The sequence below is a fragment of the Schistocerca serialis genome, chromosome 5, assembly GCF_023864345.2.
Source record: "Schistocerca serialis cubense isolate TAMUIC-IGC-003099 chromosome 5, iqSchSeri2.2, whole genome shotgun sequence".
NCBI classification, from domain to species: Eukaryota; Metazoa; Arthropoda; class Insecta; order Orthoptera; family Acrididae; genus Schistocerca; species Schistocerca serialis.
The window spans coordinates 761218053-761234056 of record NC_064642.1 but is presented as its reverse complement, the minus strand read 5'-3'; the positions used below and the strand labels follow the sequence as shown (position 1 = coordinate 761234056).

At 46.4% G+C, this 16004-nt stretch overlaps 1 protein-coding gene across 1 annotated transcript in view; it reads left to right on the top strand.

Annotated features, from left to right (window-relative positions):
* LOC126482209 (dapper homolog 3-like) overlaps positions 1–6521 on the top strand; it is a 30961-nt gene extending 24440 nt beyond the window's left edge. Inside the window, exons 2-3 of the mRNA XM_050106188.1 lie at positions 5916–6175; positions 6259–6521. Of these exons, the coding sequence (XP_049962145.1) occupies positions 5916–6175; positions 6259–6521 (523 nt within the window). The remainder of the gene's footprint in view (positions 1–5915; positions 6176–6258) is intronic.
* Positions 6522–16004: the final 9483 nt, after the last annotated feature.

The following is a 16004-nucleotide window of genomic DNA, read 5'->3' as shown; positions in this document are numbered from 1 at the left end:
GTACACCTGAAATGGGCGTTCGGTGGGCGCCCTGTATTATTGGGAGTAGGGTTACCAACCATCCTGTTTATCTGGATTGCACCGGTTTTTAATACTCTGTTTCAGCTCCCGATTGCGAATTTATAAAACAGTAAAAAAAAAAAAAGAGATTTTTAGACCAACATGTCAGGCTGTTGTTATCTGACATGTCGTTTGATGGGCTGAAATTGAAACGGCATAAATACGGAGAAATAAAAGCAGGTTGGCGACACTGAAGGCGATTGTCGACTGTAGTGGCACGCCGACTTGATTTTCAGCTTCGCTCTCAAATGGCTCTGAGCACTATGGGACTTAATATCTATGGTCATCAGTCCCCTGGAACTTAGAACTACTTAAACCTAACTAACCTAAGGACATCACACAACACCCAGTCATCACGAGGCAGAGAAAATCCCTGACCCTGCCGGGAATCGAACCCGGGAACCGGGGCGCGGGAAGCGAGAAAGCTTCCGCACGACCACGAGCTGCGGACTTCAGCTTCGCTCCTCTAGAGTGCGTACCGCGCATCGAGTAGGCCATGGTTGTCATTGATAGCAGCTATTGTGACTGTAGAGAACGTATCGGATATGCATAAAGATTGATGAAGTAAACCGCGTAAAAATGTTTTTAAGCGAACTGCTCAAATCGGAGACCAGATCGATAGTTTTACAGAAAACTGTATCTTATAGGTGGTACGATTTCATGAACTGTCGTTCTGGAGTTGAATATTCAGAACTTTTGAAAATTGTGCAGTACTTCTCCCAACCCTGACCACAATGCAGCTGTGGAAAGGAAAGTTTGCTTACTAAATATACAGTTGATAGACGAAAGAAGTAAACTTTCTGTACTATGTGTGAAGAATTGGTTGATTGTCAGTTATAACTACAAAGATCTCATTTGTTCTGAATGCTCTGATAACATCAGATCCAAAAAAAGAGTTTCGTTAGAAGGTTCGAGGAAGCGAGAAATATGCCTTTGTAGAAATGTAAGGGGTTATGGTTGGGCTAAAAGATATCATTTGCGTAGTTCAGGGAGACGAAAATTTAATTGTAATAGGGCACTGGAATTGTGTGAATTAGGTGGAATTGTACAGTAAGAGAAGGAAAAATTGTAGGTGAATATGAACTGGGGGAAAGGAATTAAAGAGGAAACCACCTGGTAGAAATCTGTGCAGAGTATAATTTAATCATCACCGATAGTTGATAAGATTCATGAAAGAAGTTTGTATACGTGAAAGAGGGCTGGAGTCACCGGAAGGTTTCAGATTGACTACATAATGATAAGACAGAGATTTCGGAACAAGAGATTTTAAATTTTTTAAGACATTTCCAGGGTCAGATGTGGAGTCTGACCACAATTTATTGATTATAAAGTGTAGAAAAAAACTAAAAAATTGCAAAAATATAGGAAGTTAAGGAGATGGGACCTGCATAAGTTGAAAGAACCATAGGTTTTTGAAAGTTTCAGGGCGTGCATTATGCAGCGATTGACTAGAACAGGGGCAAAGAAAACAGTAGAAGAGGCATGGTTAGCTTTGAAAGATGAAATAGTGGAGGCAGCAGAGGATCAAGTAAGTAAAGAGGCAAGGCAATGTAGAAATCATGGGGTAAAACAGGAGGTATAGAATTTAATTGATGAAAGGAGAAAATCTAAGAATGCAGCAAATGAAGCACGCGAAAAGGAATATAAACGTCTAAAAAGAGAGACTGACAGGAAATGCAAAACGGCTGAGCAGGAATGGATAAAGGACACATGTAAGGATTTAGAAGCATATTTCGATAGGGGAAAGATAGATACCGCCCACAGGAAAACAAAAGAGTCCTTTGGAGAAAAGATTTGTAACTGTATGAAAATCAAGAGCTCGGATGGAGAGCCAGTCGTAAGCAAAGAAGGGAAAGCTGAAGGGTGGAAGGAGTATATAGAGGGTCTATACAAGGGAGATGAGTTAGAAGGCTATATATAGAAATGGAATAGGACGTAGGCGAAGATGAGATAGGAGATATGATACTGTGAGAAGAATTTGACAGAACACTGAGAGACCTAAGTCGAAAGAAGTCCCCAGGAGTAGGCGAGATTCCACCAGAACCACTGATAGCCTTGGGAGAACCAGCCATGAGAAAACTCTTCCATCTGGTGTGCAAGATGTATGAGATAAGCGAATACCCTCCGACTTTAAGAAGAATGTAATAATTCATTTTCCAAAAAAAGCATTTGCTATGAGATTGATTGCTAATAGCTGCAAAATTCTAACACGAATTCTTTACAGAAGAATGGAAAAACTGATACCAGCCGACCTCGTGGAAGACTTTTTGGGGATCATGGGAGGTTATACTGAGCCTACGACTTATCTTAGAAGATAGGATAAGGGATGGCAAACCTACGTTTATAGTATTTCCAGACTGAGAGAAAGGTTTTGATAATGTTGACTGGATCATGGGTAAAACACAAGAAGGGAAAGGTCATTTAAAACGTATACAGAAACCAGAAGGCAATTATAAGAATCGAGGGTCATGAAAGGGAAGCAGTGGTTGAAAGGAAATGAGACAGGATTCTAGCCTGTCCCGGATATTTAGCAAGAATTAAAGGAAATAATCGAAAAATTTGGAGAAGATACAAAAGCTTTCAGGTTTGCCGGAAACGTTATAATTCTGTCAGAGGCAGCAATGGATTTGGGAGAGCAGTCGAACGGAATGGACAGTGTCTCGAAAGGAGGATATAAGATGGACATCCACAAAAGCAAAACAAGGATATGGAAGGTAGTCAAATTACATCAGGTGATGCTGAGGGAATTAGATTAGGAAACGAGACACTTAAAGTAGTAGATGAGTTTTGTTATTTGGGCAGCAAAGTAACTGATGACGGCCGAAGTTGAGAGGAGACTGGCAATGGCAAGAAAATCGTTCGTGAAGAAAAGAAATTTGTAAAACCAGGTTAATTAAGTCTAAAAATAGTGATCGAGGGCTTATTTCTTGCAATTGTAGAGAAATTTGTTAACATCGAGTATAGATTTAAGTGAATTCTTTTCTGAAAGTATTTGTATGTATGGTTGTGAAGCTACCAACACTACCTACCAACACCACCATTGAAAACAATTAAACAGGTCTCAGCAAATACACGATTAATGGCAATAAAAGAAATTTAGAAATTTGAAGGAATTTAAAAAATTTTAAACAAAAGTGTCCTGGAATGTCATTAGAACATAACAGATATGACGGACCCGTGTAAGGCGGTCACAAATCACCCACTCAGGGATGCTCAGGCTAGACAGAATACTGACCAATTTTAATTACGCCCGTAAACACAATTCCACTCTCAGGCTGGTCACTGCACCGATTTTTAGCCAGCGAAAACTTGTTATAAGATGGCTTACCTTGCTGACAGAATTAGAGCTAACCTCGTGCAAGGAAACATTACGCCACACAGTCCTGAATGAGCGACCACATGATCCACCAACAAGAAGCATGAATTTACTCGTAACCCACGACAAAATACCGAAACAATTAAACTGCCAAAACTACACCTCCCATCGGACAGTAACGAGAGGAGGAGGAAAGTTCACTGTCTTCAATTACACCGATGCCAGGGACAGGAAACCCGGTCGCCGGAGGCCACAAGGCAGAAGAGACGCTGGTTACACAAATTTATTACTTAATGATTAAAGCTTCCACGAACTTAACTTGCAATTATGCTCGAACAGGCAGTACACGACCTCCGATGGCAAGGGCCCACACATCCGACCGCGCACGCGTCGCCAGCGTACCCAACACGCTACGGTCACGAGACAACACTTTGTGTCACCGGAGTTCACGTCTTCTCTGCAACGTTGACGGGTAGTGACCGCTCCTTCATGTTAGGTGTCTCCTTTTAAACTCCAGTGTTGAAACGGAGGATTTAAAGAAGCTTGCTAACGTCCCACCAAGGCGGAATGAACAGCAGCTACTCGCGGGGCGACTCTGTATACAACCAACACGCGGGGAGCTCTTCCGTCGACTCGACCCTCTCGTTACACACAACCGACATACATCACGTGCCGACTCGGTACAACCGACCACGTCTGCTTCGAGCTGGAGAGACACACTGCAGTGGAAAATGGACGATAAACAGATTGGACAAGGAGAGAGCAGAAGATTTTGACGTGTTGTGCTACAGAAGAATGTTGAAGATTAGATACGTAGATCACGTAACTAACGAGGAGGTAGTGAATAGAATTGGGCAGAAAAGAAATTTGTGGCACAACTTGATTAAAAGAAGGGATTAGTTGGTAGGACACATTCTGAGACATCAAGGGACCAACAATTTAGTGCTGGAGGGAAGTGGGGGAAGGAGGGGGGGGGATAAAATTGTAGAGGGAGAACGAAACACGAGTGTTGTATGCAAATTCAGAAAAATGTAGGTTGCAGTAGCTTTTCGGAGATAAAGAGATATGCACAGGGTAGAGGACCACGGAGAGCTGCATCAAACCAAGTCTTTGGACTGAAGACCACAAAAACACAAACTGTGGTGCCACCGCCAGACACCACACTTGCTAGGTGGTGGCTTTAAATCGGCCGCGGTCCATTGGTACATATCGGACCCGCGTGTCGCCACTGTGTGATCGCAGACCGAGCGCCACCACAAGGCAAGTCTCGAGAGACTGACTAGCACTCGCCCCAGTTGTACGGACGACTTTGCTAGCTACTACATGGACGAAGCATTGCTCATTAGCCGAGCCGATAGTTAGAATAGCCTTCAGCTGAGTCAATGGCTACGACCTAGCAAGGCGCCATTAGTAACATTGCATGTATCTAAAGAGTCTCACTTGTATCGCCACAATCTCCAGATGTACCAAATGGATGGATTAAAGTTAAGTATTCCAGAAGCTACGTACTTTTCTTTATAGCATTCATTACGTATCCTATTTCAGACCTCACGCACCCTGCTTTGGCTTAGCGTGCCTGTCGGCTTCCTCTCATTGTGTCTAGGCTGTCTTGTCTAGACACAACACAAACCATGGTAGGTCACATAAAAATTATTTCCTTTTGGAAATATGGCAGCGCTAGTTGCGATGTTATTCAATCTGTATATTGAGCAAGCAGTGAAGGAAACAAAAGAAAAATTCGGAGTAGGTATTGAAATCCGTGGAGAAGAAATAAAAACGTTAAGGTTCGCCGACAACATTGTAATTCTGTCAGAGAGAGCAAAGGACTTGGAAGAGCAGTTGAACGGAATGGACAGTGTCATGAAAGGACGGTATAAGATGAACATCAACAAAAGCAAAACGAGGATAATGGAATGTAGTCGAATTAAGTCGGGTGATGCTGAGGGAATTAGATTAGGAAATGAGACACTTAAAGTAGTAAAAGAGTTTTGCTATTTGGGGAGCAAAATAACTGATGATGGTCGAAGTAGAGAGGATATAAAATGTAGACTGGCAATAGGAAGAAAAGCGTTTCTGAAGAAGAAAAATTTGTTAACATCGAGTATAGATTTAAATGTCAGGAAGTCGTCTGTGGAAGTATTTGTATGGAGTGTAGCCATGTATGGAAGTGAAACATGGATGATAACTAGTTTGGACAAGAAGAGATGAGAAGGTTTCGAAATGTGATGCTACAGAAGAATGTTGAAGATTAGGTGGGTAGATCATGTAACTAATGAGGAGATATTGAATAGGATTTGGGGAGAAGTTTGTGGCACAACTTGACTAGAAGAAGGGACTGGTTGGTAGGGCATATTCTGAGGCATCAAGGGATACCAATTTAGTATTGGGGGGCAGCGAGGAGAGTAAAAATCGTAGAGGTAGACCAAGAGATGAATACACTAAGCAGATTCAGAAGGATGTAGGTTGCAGTAGGTACTGGGAGATGAAGAAGCTTTCACAGGACAGAGTAGCATGGAGAGCTGCGTCAAACCAGTCTCAGGACTGAAGACCAGTACAACAGTTGGGGGCCTGGTGGTGGAGTGCGAGGCAGTGGGACGCAGCGGCCAGCTAGCAGGTGCAACCTGTTTGCGGCCCAGCCGCCAGCTGGCCGGCCGGCGCTCGCAGTGCCGCGCAGCCGCCGGCTGCCCGCCGCATCGATCGCCGCCGCGGCCGCGGCCGCGCCTCCGCTGCCACGTGTCCGCAGCTGGCCGCCGCCCGGCCGCACGCACTACGCCACCGCCCACTCCACGTCGCCGGCCAGTACGCGCACGCACGTTCCCGCCGCGAGTGGTGCGGGGAGGCGCGCACCTACCGTCGCGTTTCCGCGCATTTCTGACCGGCAGGCGGCTGGCCCGAGACGGCCGAAAGTCGGCCGGCGAGTAGCGTACAGCGGCAGCGGCTCGCCCCCGCGAGATCCGCCCCCGGGGGCGGCGCGTGTGGCGGCGGCGGGCCTCCATCTGTTAGCGCGCGGCCGGCCGCCGCCCCCCCGGACGACCGCTGCCGGGCGGCGCTCGATATCGCCGCCGAAAAGAAGCGGCGGGGGCTGGCGTGGGCGGCAGCGGGGGCGGCGGCAACAAACAAGGTGGCGATCGATGTGGCGTCGTGACGCGCGGCGCGGGGCGACGGGGGTGGGGGCGGGCGGCCGGCTGGTCTTATCGCGGAACAGGTGGCCGCTTATCTTGCCCAGCCGCGCCTGGCGTTTCGCCGAGGTTTCGCGCGCTGGCTCCCGATCTCGCCAGTACTGTCCTCTGTCCTTCGGTCGCGGCGCAGAGGCTTGTAATAGGGCAGGCGAAAGCGCCGCTCGCTTCCCGGTCTGGGTGGGACATACGCGCTGACTCCCACGCGATGTGACACGTGCAGCTGCGGAAATGGATAAAAGCGCGACCGGCAACAGCAAGTGCGCAGGAGTGTCTCAGTTCAAGTCCGCTGTTGCAGGTATTACTCGCAAACGTATCGTGGCGAGCATTGAGAATAACGCTTAAACGGCGAACAGGATCAGAGCTGTTGGCTACTGTCACATGGTAGGCGGTGCACACTCTGCCTTTCCGTCGACAGTCAGGGAAAACAGAACTCCCCTGCAGCGGTTCTGAAGAATCTCCCAGCACGCACACGCCACTGCCAGATCACGTGTTAACATTTTCTCCAAATCGACATTTTTCACAGCGCAAGTACACTTTTACGTTTAGTTCTTCCAATCTCGCATAACAGCTACATCACTTTCGGCAGCCAGACAACGTGATAACAAGGGAGGATTATAATTTAACGACGCGTCACCGGTCATTCTTGTCTCGGAGTAGTGTTGCTCACTCCAAAAGTGGACGTCACGGATCCGACTCCCACCATTAACGTAGCAAGTGTGTTCTAAACACGCTGTGCCTACTCTGTGTCTGCAGAATGAGGCCATATGTTTGAGAATTTCGAATGAAATGTTAAAGAAAATGCCTCAGAATTGTTGTAGATGTACGAATTTATCATTACGTATGTAGAAAAAGCAAAGTGTGTGACGAAGACGGCAGGCATCACAACAGCTGCTCCCGATTGCCTTTCACTGAACTGATACTGCTCTGAAATTTGATGTACGACGAGAACGTAAGAAGCAGGAAGATGCACAGACGTTAATGCGTAAATACTGTGTCTCGTTGTTGTTTAATTGACAACAGATGAGTAGCATACGCGTACGTAGAAAGCGGAAGAGAAATGCCGAAGTTGGGAAGTTGCATCGCTTCACCACGACATATTTCACAGTCACATCACTGTTTCTACGGTGTTGGACGAAACTCGAGACCGTGAGCAATATTCCAGACACCCTTTGGTACGTACGCGTCCCTGACTTCGCCACGTACACACTGTTTCGAGCGCCGTCTCAATACGAGTTCGAGCCCCAGCTATTACGGTCGGAGCTGCTGCCAAGACTTGAAGGAGAATCACCGCTACAGGAGGGGTCTGTACGGAAAGCAGCGGCTGTCGGGGCGGGGTGCAGGAGTCCGGGACGCGGCGGCTGACGTGGGCGCGCCAGCATATGGCAGGGAACGTGACACGCGGCGCGGCGCCCCACTTGTTGCGGCCCACCTTCTGGATGATGAAGCAGCGCGGGCTGAAGGCGGTGCAGATGTAGGTGCCGTCGGCGTCCAGGCAGGCGGCCAGCGGGTCCTGCGCGGGCTGTCGGCGCTGCTGCTGCGGCATCCTGCTGCCTGCTGCCTGCTGCTGCTCCCGGCTGCCCGCGACCTGTTGAGCCCGCGCGCCGACTGCCGCCGCCGCCTCCGCCGCCCGCGCTGCCCCCACCGCGCCGCCCCCACCACCCGCGCAGCATCCGAGCGCCGCCGTATCGAGCCGAGCGCCCGGCCTCGGCCGCCCACCCGGCAAAAATTACGCCCGCGCTCCTGCTAATTGTTGTCCCTGCGCGGATTGCCGCCACGAGTAAACACTGCCGTGGCGCTGCACTGTGCCGAGCCCCTAGTGGCGTTTCCACTGTGCGACAATCCCACGCTGATACAAGCTGACAATTATTGAACTATACTACTGGCCATTAAAACTGATACACCAAGAAGACATACAGATAATAAACGGGTATTCATTGGACAAATATATTATACTAGAACTGACATGTGATTACATTTACATGCAATTTTGGTGCATAGATCCTGAAATGTCAGTACCCAGACCGACCACCTCTGGCCGTAATAACGGACTCGGTACTCCTGGGCGTTGAGTCAAACAGAGCTTGGATGGCGTGTACGGGTATAGCTGCTCATGTAGCTTCAACACGATACCACAGTTCATCAGAAGTAGTGACTGGTATATTGTGACGAGCTACTTGCTCGGCCACCATTCACCAGACATTTTCAGTTGTTGAGAGATATGGAGACTGTGCTGGCCAGGGCAGCAGTCGAACATTTAATGTATCCAGAAAGGCCCGTACAGGACCTGCAACATGCGGTCGTGCATTATCCTGCTAAAATGTAGGGTTTCGCAGGGATCGAATGGAGGGTAGAGCCACGGGTCGTAACACATCTGAAATGTAACGTCCACTGTTCAAAGTGCCGTCAATGCGAACAAAAGGTGACCGAGACGTGTTGTAAGATGGCAAGAACTATGCCCCTTACATGAAGTCATTAAAGATCACCGAACTCACGTTGAGCGAACAGTAGGGCTGAACAAAAATGACTGACAAGACACATTGCATCTTGTAGAGGCTATAGTATGGACGTATTGCAACAATTAATGTTGGGTGATGGCTTTAAACTAATTCACGCGACGTGAAAACTTTGTGGAAATGCGTCGATTTACTAGAGGCTAGTTTATCCCAGGGAAGTATTCAGAGTTGACCGCGGCCAGGTGGTGGCGTGCGAAGGGAAGTGACAGTAGGCAGCTTAGGGCAGCTCAAACTCTGAGAAACCGGTAACAGGGTGTGCCCTCCAGCTGCCTTAAGATGAGTGACAGTGAGTGGGTGGTTGACCCAATGCTGGTGTACCGGGAAGCAGATGGAGAACTTGTACGCCTGTTGATAAATGTCCGTCGTCCCGTTTTCAGTGAAACATGCGAGAAAGCCCGCAAAGCTACGGTGGAGCGGTCAACAGAGGCCAAAATATGATTGTTCGTGACTATAGAAACTTTACGCTGAATTCACTGTCCACAGAGTCTGAAGTAAATCAGGTGAAGAGCGACAGAATGAAATATGCCGGCCTCCGATGGGAACATAGGACCAAGGAATCTGAAGTACTCTCCTGGGAGTCACAATTTCGGAAAAATTGGTGTTTTATACAGGCTGTAACCTTGATGGGTGGCCTGGGAGGAGCTAAATAGCAGAAGTTGAGAGGAAGAGAAATTTTGTGGGAATTTGTTCATTTCCCAGAGCAGGCATTGGTCAGCGCTGGGAAGCGACACATAATTGGCGCTGCAACTGGCGTAAGTGATTTTGCTGGAGTGGAAACCGAGGCGAAGAGCGGACTGGCAGAAGTCTCTGTAAAGATCTTCTGTTCCCAGCTTGCCTAGAGTGCGGATGTATCGCTCTTTACTCAGCTTGCCTGAGAGTGAGCATCTCTGCAGTTTAGGACTTAGCAAACGGAACGATTGAGCTTGGAGATAGTATTCGTTCAGCTATGTACTGAGCAAGATAGCTAGGAATGAATAGACGAGCGCAGCCTTGCAGCACCACGAGGTCAGCTGACGTCCGCACAACGACGCCGCCCCGCCACGCTGGATTCGGTGATATTGCACCCGCTCCGGCTTAAGTTAGGCCACTAATTTGTTGGATCACGCTGGCAAAGTTTCCACGAGGGTTTCGTGGGCCGTGTATTGTAGAATTCTTCTTGCACTTCGCATTACGCCTGGGTCAGTAGATAGGAAATAATTTTGATTTATCGCGTTTTACTCCACATAAACGCAATTTGTTCCCACTGCCTTTTAGGAGAGTCGTGTAATGTGATGACTGAAGGTCGTGAGTTAAAATAAATTTGTGCTAATCGACTGCATCTGATTTCCATCAAGTCGTTGAAATGGCAAGTCACTTTCTTAATTAATTTAATGTTCAACATTTGCATCTGGTGTTCAATAGCTGAATACAACATCAATGTGCATCTCATTTTAACTAAAAGGGATCAATTCTGAATCAATTAATGTCAACACTGCAACCGCAGTTCAATCAGGAGTCACAGGGCCTTATTACTTTCTTTGCATTATCCGATACTGCGGCAGTTTTGCACTCTCTGTTGATCTGTTAGTCAATTAGCTGGGGTGAACACACGCCAAAACCAGATAAGTGACGGGTGGTGTGTTACAGCGTAACCAATGGCACCCGATACCATCACGCCGTGTGATACGCCAGTATGGCGATGAAAAATACACACTTCCAATGTGCGTCCACCGCGATGTCAACAAACACGGATGTGACCATCATGATGCTGTAAACAGAACGTGGATTCATCCGAAAAAATGACGTTTTGCCATTCGTGCACCCGGGTTCGTTGTTGAGTACACCATCGCAGGCGCTCCTGTCTGTGATGCAGCGTCAAGGGTAACCGCAGCCGTGGTCTCCGAGCTGACAGTCCATGCTGCTGCAAACGTCGTCGAACTGTTCGTGCAGATGGTTGTTGTCTCGCAAACGTCCCCATCTGTTGACTCAGGGATCGAGACGTGGCTACACGATCCGTTACAGCCATGCGGATAAGATGCTAGTCATCTCGACTGCTAGTGATGCGAGGCCGTTGGGCTCCAGCACGGCGTTCCGTATAACCCTCCTGAACCCACCGATTCCATATTCTGCTAACAGTCATTGGAACTCGACCAACGCGAGCAACAATGTCGCGATACAATAAACCGCAATCACGATAGGCTACAATCCGACCTTTATCAAAGTCGGAAACGTGATGGTACGCATTTCTCCTCCTTAGACGAGGCATCACAATAACGTTTCACCAGGCAACGCCGATCAACTGCTGTTTGTGTATGAGAAATCGGTTGGAAATTTTCCTCATGTCAGCACGTTGTAGGTGTCGCCACCGGCGCCAACCTTGTGTGAATGCTCTGAAAAGCTAATCATTTGGATATCACAGCATCTTCTTCCTGTCGGGTAATTTTCGTGTCTGTAGCACGTCATCTTCGTAGTGTAGCAATTTTAATGGCCAGTAGTGTAGTAAGGATCCCACACGGCGGAGCAGTATTCCGAAAGAGGATGGACAAGCGTTGTGGAGGCAGTCTCTTTAGTAGATCTGTTTCCTCCTGTAAGTTTTTTCCCAATAAAACAACTTTTTCTTTGTGTTCTTTCCCGTTCACGTTGTTCATAATTGTAATTCCTGGGTATTTAGTTAAATTTACAGCCTTTACTTTTGACTGATTTAACGCGTAACCGAAGTATAACGGATTCCTTATAGCACTCACGTGGATAACGTCCACCTTTCGTTATTTAGAGTCAATTCCCAATTTTTGCACCAGACAGATATATTTTCTAAGTCGTTTTGCAATTTGTTTTGATATTCTACTGACTTTACTAGATGATAAACGACAGCATCATCAGCAAAAATACCTAAGATGGCTGCTCAGATTCTATCCTACATCGCTGGTGTAGATAAGGTGCAGCAGAGGGCCTGATCGCTAGTGCTCACGCCACGCCCGCTTTCCAGTATGCGGAGGCTGTCTTGGAACCCGGTACCAGTTGCAGGTTAACAATCTAGCGGCTTCCAATGGCAACAAAAATTTTATTTTCAATAGTTCGCATAATTATCGACCGCATTCAGAAATTTAAAACCCTGTCATAACCTGCTTGTTCAGAGGTTTAATCGTACATTGAAAGTTTAACACGGTAAGACCGATATTACAGTTAGAAACTGTGTCTGTCTCGAGGCAGCACAACTGATGGCGCGTAAATACCCAGACTGTATTCATTTGAGAACGACAACAGTCAACAACTTTCAACAAATTTTACACATAAATTTAGAGTTTTACGAAACTTCTTCTCGCTCATATACACCCCGCCTCCCAAAATCATGAATGAAAAAATGTTTATCATTTATTATGTTTTCTCTGTTGATGTAGACAAACTTCAATATCAGGGACGACGTTTTAATTTATTACTACAGTATTACCGATTCTGTTCGCAACACAGTTTGCAGGCAGTATCCAGATATACCACTGGATGTATCTGCAAAATCATATCGTTGTATGACACACAGTTAAGGAGATATGACGTCATAAACCTTTAGATGCGGGAAAGACTAGCTTTTCCTTAAAGTGGAGCGAAAATTACCCAGACGATATTCAGCCAGTGTTTCAAACCTTTCCTAAACTTTTTCTCACTTACGTGGTTTGTTATGGCTTGGCAAGACAGCCAAGCCACTATGAGGAAGCCGAAAGGCACGTGTTTAAGCTCACGCAGGCTGGCGTGAGGTCTGGAACAGGACAAGGTAATTAGAATAGCCAATAACGTACGTAGCTGCTGGAATACTTAACTTTAATCCACAATTGGTGAACATCGCTCGTGACGGTACATGTTTTACAGCATCAATAGTAACTGGTAATGGCGCCTTGCTAGGTCGTAGCAAATGACGTAGCTGAAGGCTATGCTAACTATCGTCTCGGCAAATGAGAGCGTAATTTGTCAGTGAACCATCGCTAGCAAAGTCGGCTGTACAACTGGGGCGAGTGCTAGGACGTCTCTCTAGACCTGCCGTGTGGCGGCGCTCGGTCTGCAATCACTGATAGTGGCGACACGCGGGTCCGACGTATACTAACGGACCGATTTAAAGGCTACCACCTAGCAAGTGTGGTGTCTGGCGGTGACACCACATGGTTAAATGCAACTATTTAACACACTCAATCATTTATAAAGTAAGCAGACATAAGATGGTGTTTTGTACATGGAATTTCGATTTTTTAAAGAGTGGGTGGTACTGGTCGTTCAGATTGGAGATGGGGGGCCGGGTTCAAATGGTTCAAATGGCTCTGATCACGATGGGAGTTAACATAGTTGGTCATCAGTCCCCTAGAACTTAGAACTAGTTAAACCTAACTAACCTAAGGACATCACACACATCCATGCCCGAGGCAGGATTCGAACCTGCGACCGGAGCGGTCACGCGGTTCCAGACTGAAGCGCCTTTAACCACACGGCCACACCGGCAGGCGGGGGGCCGGGTATCAATAACTGATCGAAACGGGATGTGGACGAGGCATACGAGGCCAGTTCGAGGGTTTGCGACTTTCCCACGATGCCAATTGTTCTCCAGCACACACTTTAAAGAATCTTTTGTAAGTGGTGGCCGAAGGCAGCGCTTTACGGACAAGTACTTTTAGTGGGAACAGGAAATGACTGTATGTTCAAAATGATCTACCCCCTCCTCCCCCCATACTCCCGTTCGCCAGTAACGCTTCCGTGTAAATCTCCGGAGCAATAAATCGTGTAATTTTGATCGTGCGCTGCACATGACTAAGAGTGCGTGGAATTCGCGTGACGCAATGGAAGCTCCGAGGAAGCACAAAAGGAACATTTCACGTCTTCAGTACGGTTTTCCATCTCTCAGCGGCATCTCCTCATAACATTCATTGCATACTGTCGTAGTGGTGGAGGGAGATACAGAAAATCTCAGCCATACGACGTACCGTGTTCTCTAACGCAGCTGCAAAAGTCTGACTTTGTTGTCTGATGCTTAACTATCAGAGTGTATTTTCCGCGGGGCTCTTACTTTATTTAACATGTATGTCGAGTATTCTTTGTTCATCATGTCATGCATGATAAAACAAGATAACAATCACTAGGAGTCACGTCGCCATCATCGTGGCTTAAGGTTCAGTACATGTCGAAAAACCCATCTTTGTTCTCTCCACATCAGGCTTTCGTATTTTTATCTGGGACAGAAATGTTACAGCAAAAAATTTGAAATACTTCCAATATTCTGGGTCCGACTAAGATAATCAACGCTTCCTTCGATTGTTGCAAAACTATGGAAACTATACCTCCTCTTGCGCCATCCCTCTTAGCTCAACTCGATAATGTGGTAATAGCCTTGTCGTTATTTACAGTTGTGTGGCTATGACGGAACTGGAACACTTTGTTTACATTTGTGATATGTAAGCAGGTTCGAAGATCTTACCCCTATTATCTAAGTTGCAATCATGATGAACTCACAAGCTATGTCCCCCGTACCTAGGACATCATTCATTGTCCAAGAAGCCACATCTCATTTCTTGCTACGATGGCTTTCATCAAAAGGAAACAGCCAATCACACCCCCGTACTACATCAGTCATTAAAACGAAACAGCCAATCACAATGTAGCCCAGAGCCGCCATCTTGGCCATGTCCAAAAGTATCGAGACGAACTGAAATTTTTGCCGTGCGCAGAAACAATTAATTATTTATCAAAAATTACATAAAGGTATACCTCACAGTATTTGTGAGCAAAAAGTCCAAAATGAATACAAACACAAAGTGCTTACTGATGTTATTTATGTATTTCTGGGTGTGTCTTTCATGGAAGTACGCATGCCATGCATGCGAATGGATGTTACTGTGATGCTGCGAATACCCAGGACAGCAAACACTATTCATTACAGTTCATTCTATCAGCTGGATGGATGATGTGGAACCACATCCTAAGAGTACACAGTAGCAATGGAAGTGACTACGAATCTTCAGTATCTTTTTTTGAAATTTATATCTTGATCACTTTTATAGATTTTTGGATAATGCTTTAATTCTGATAAAGTGGGCTTGACCTTTGAAAGTCTCAATTTCGGTGTTCTTTTCCATTCTAAAAGTGATTGAGCAGACTTTTTAACATTGATTTACAGTATTTCCATAACTATGCAACACAGGCAAACACAGACACACACACGCACACACACGCACAAACACACACACACACACACACACACACACACACACACACACACACACACACACCTGAATTTTGCGCAACGTTCAAAATTTCTCCAAATGAGATGATTTATTTTTCGAAAGCGTAAAGGTATTGACAATGCCACTTTGTTTCCAAGTCAACATGCACAAGTTCCACCTGAATTGTATAAACTGCACCCTGTTCGAAAGAATCAGAATGATATTACTTGAACATCATGTTCATAAGTATCCAGACAACCTGCATTATCTGTCAAAAGTATGAAAAAAATGTGTATGTTAAACACTGTGGACACACACACTATCAAAAAATACAGAATATGAGTAATACATTATACATACATCAAAAAAGTTTTGCATCGCCTCGGTTCCGAGAGTTCCGGAACCGGTACAGAAAATTGGAAGAGAGATCAACATAAACATCATTTCTGCCCTTTTCATTGCTCGTGAAAACCACACATTGCATCTTGTACCGCCATACAGCGAGACCTTCAGAGGTGGTGCCCCAGATTGCTGTACGCACCGATACCCCTAATACTGGTCCAGATTGTCCCACTCCTCAAACGCGATTCGGCGTAGATCCCTGGTTGGTGGGTTACGTCGTCCATAAACAGCCTTTTCAATCTATCCCAGGCATGTTCGATAGGGTGTATGTCTGCAGAACATGCTGGCCATTTAAGTCGAGCGATGTCGTTATCATGAAAGACATCATTCAAAAAATGTGCACGAGGCGCGAATTGTC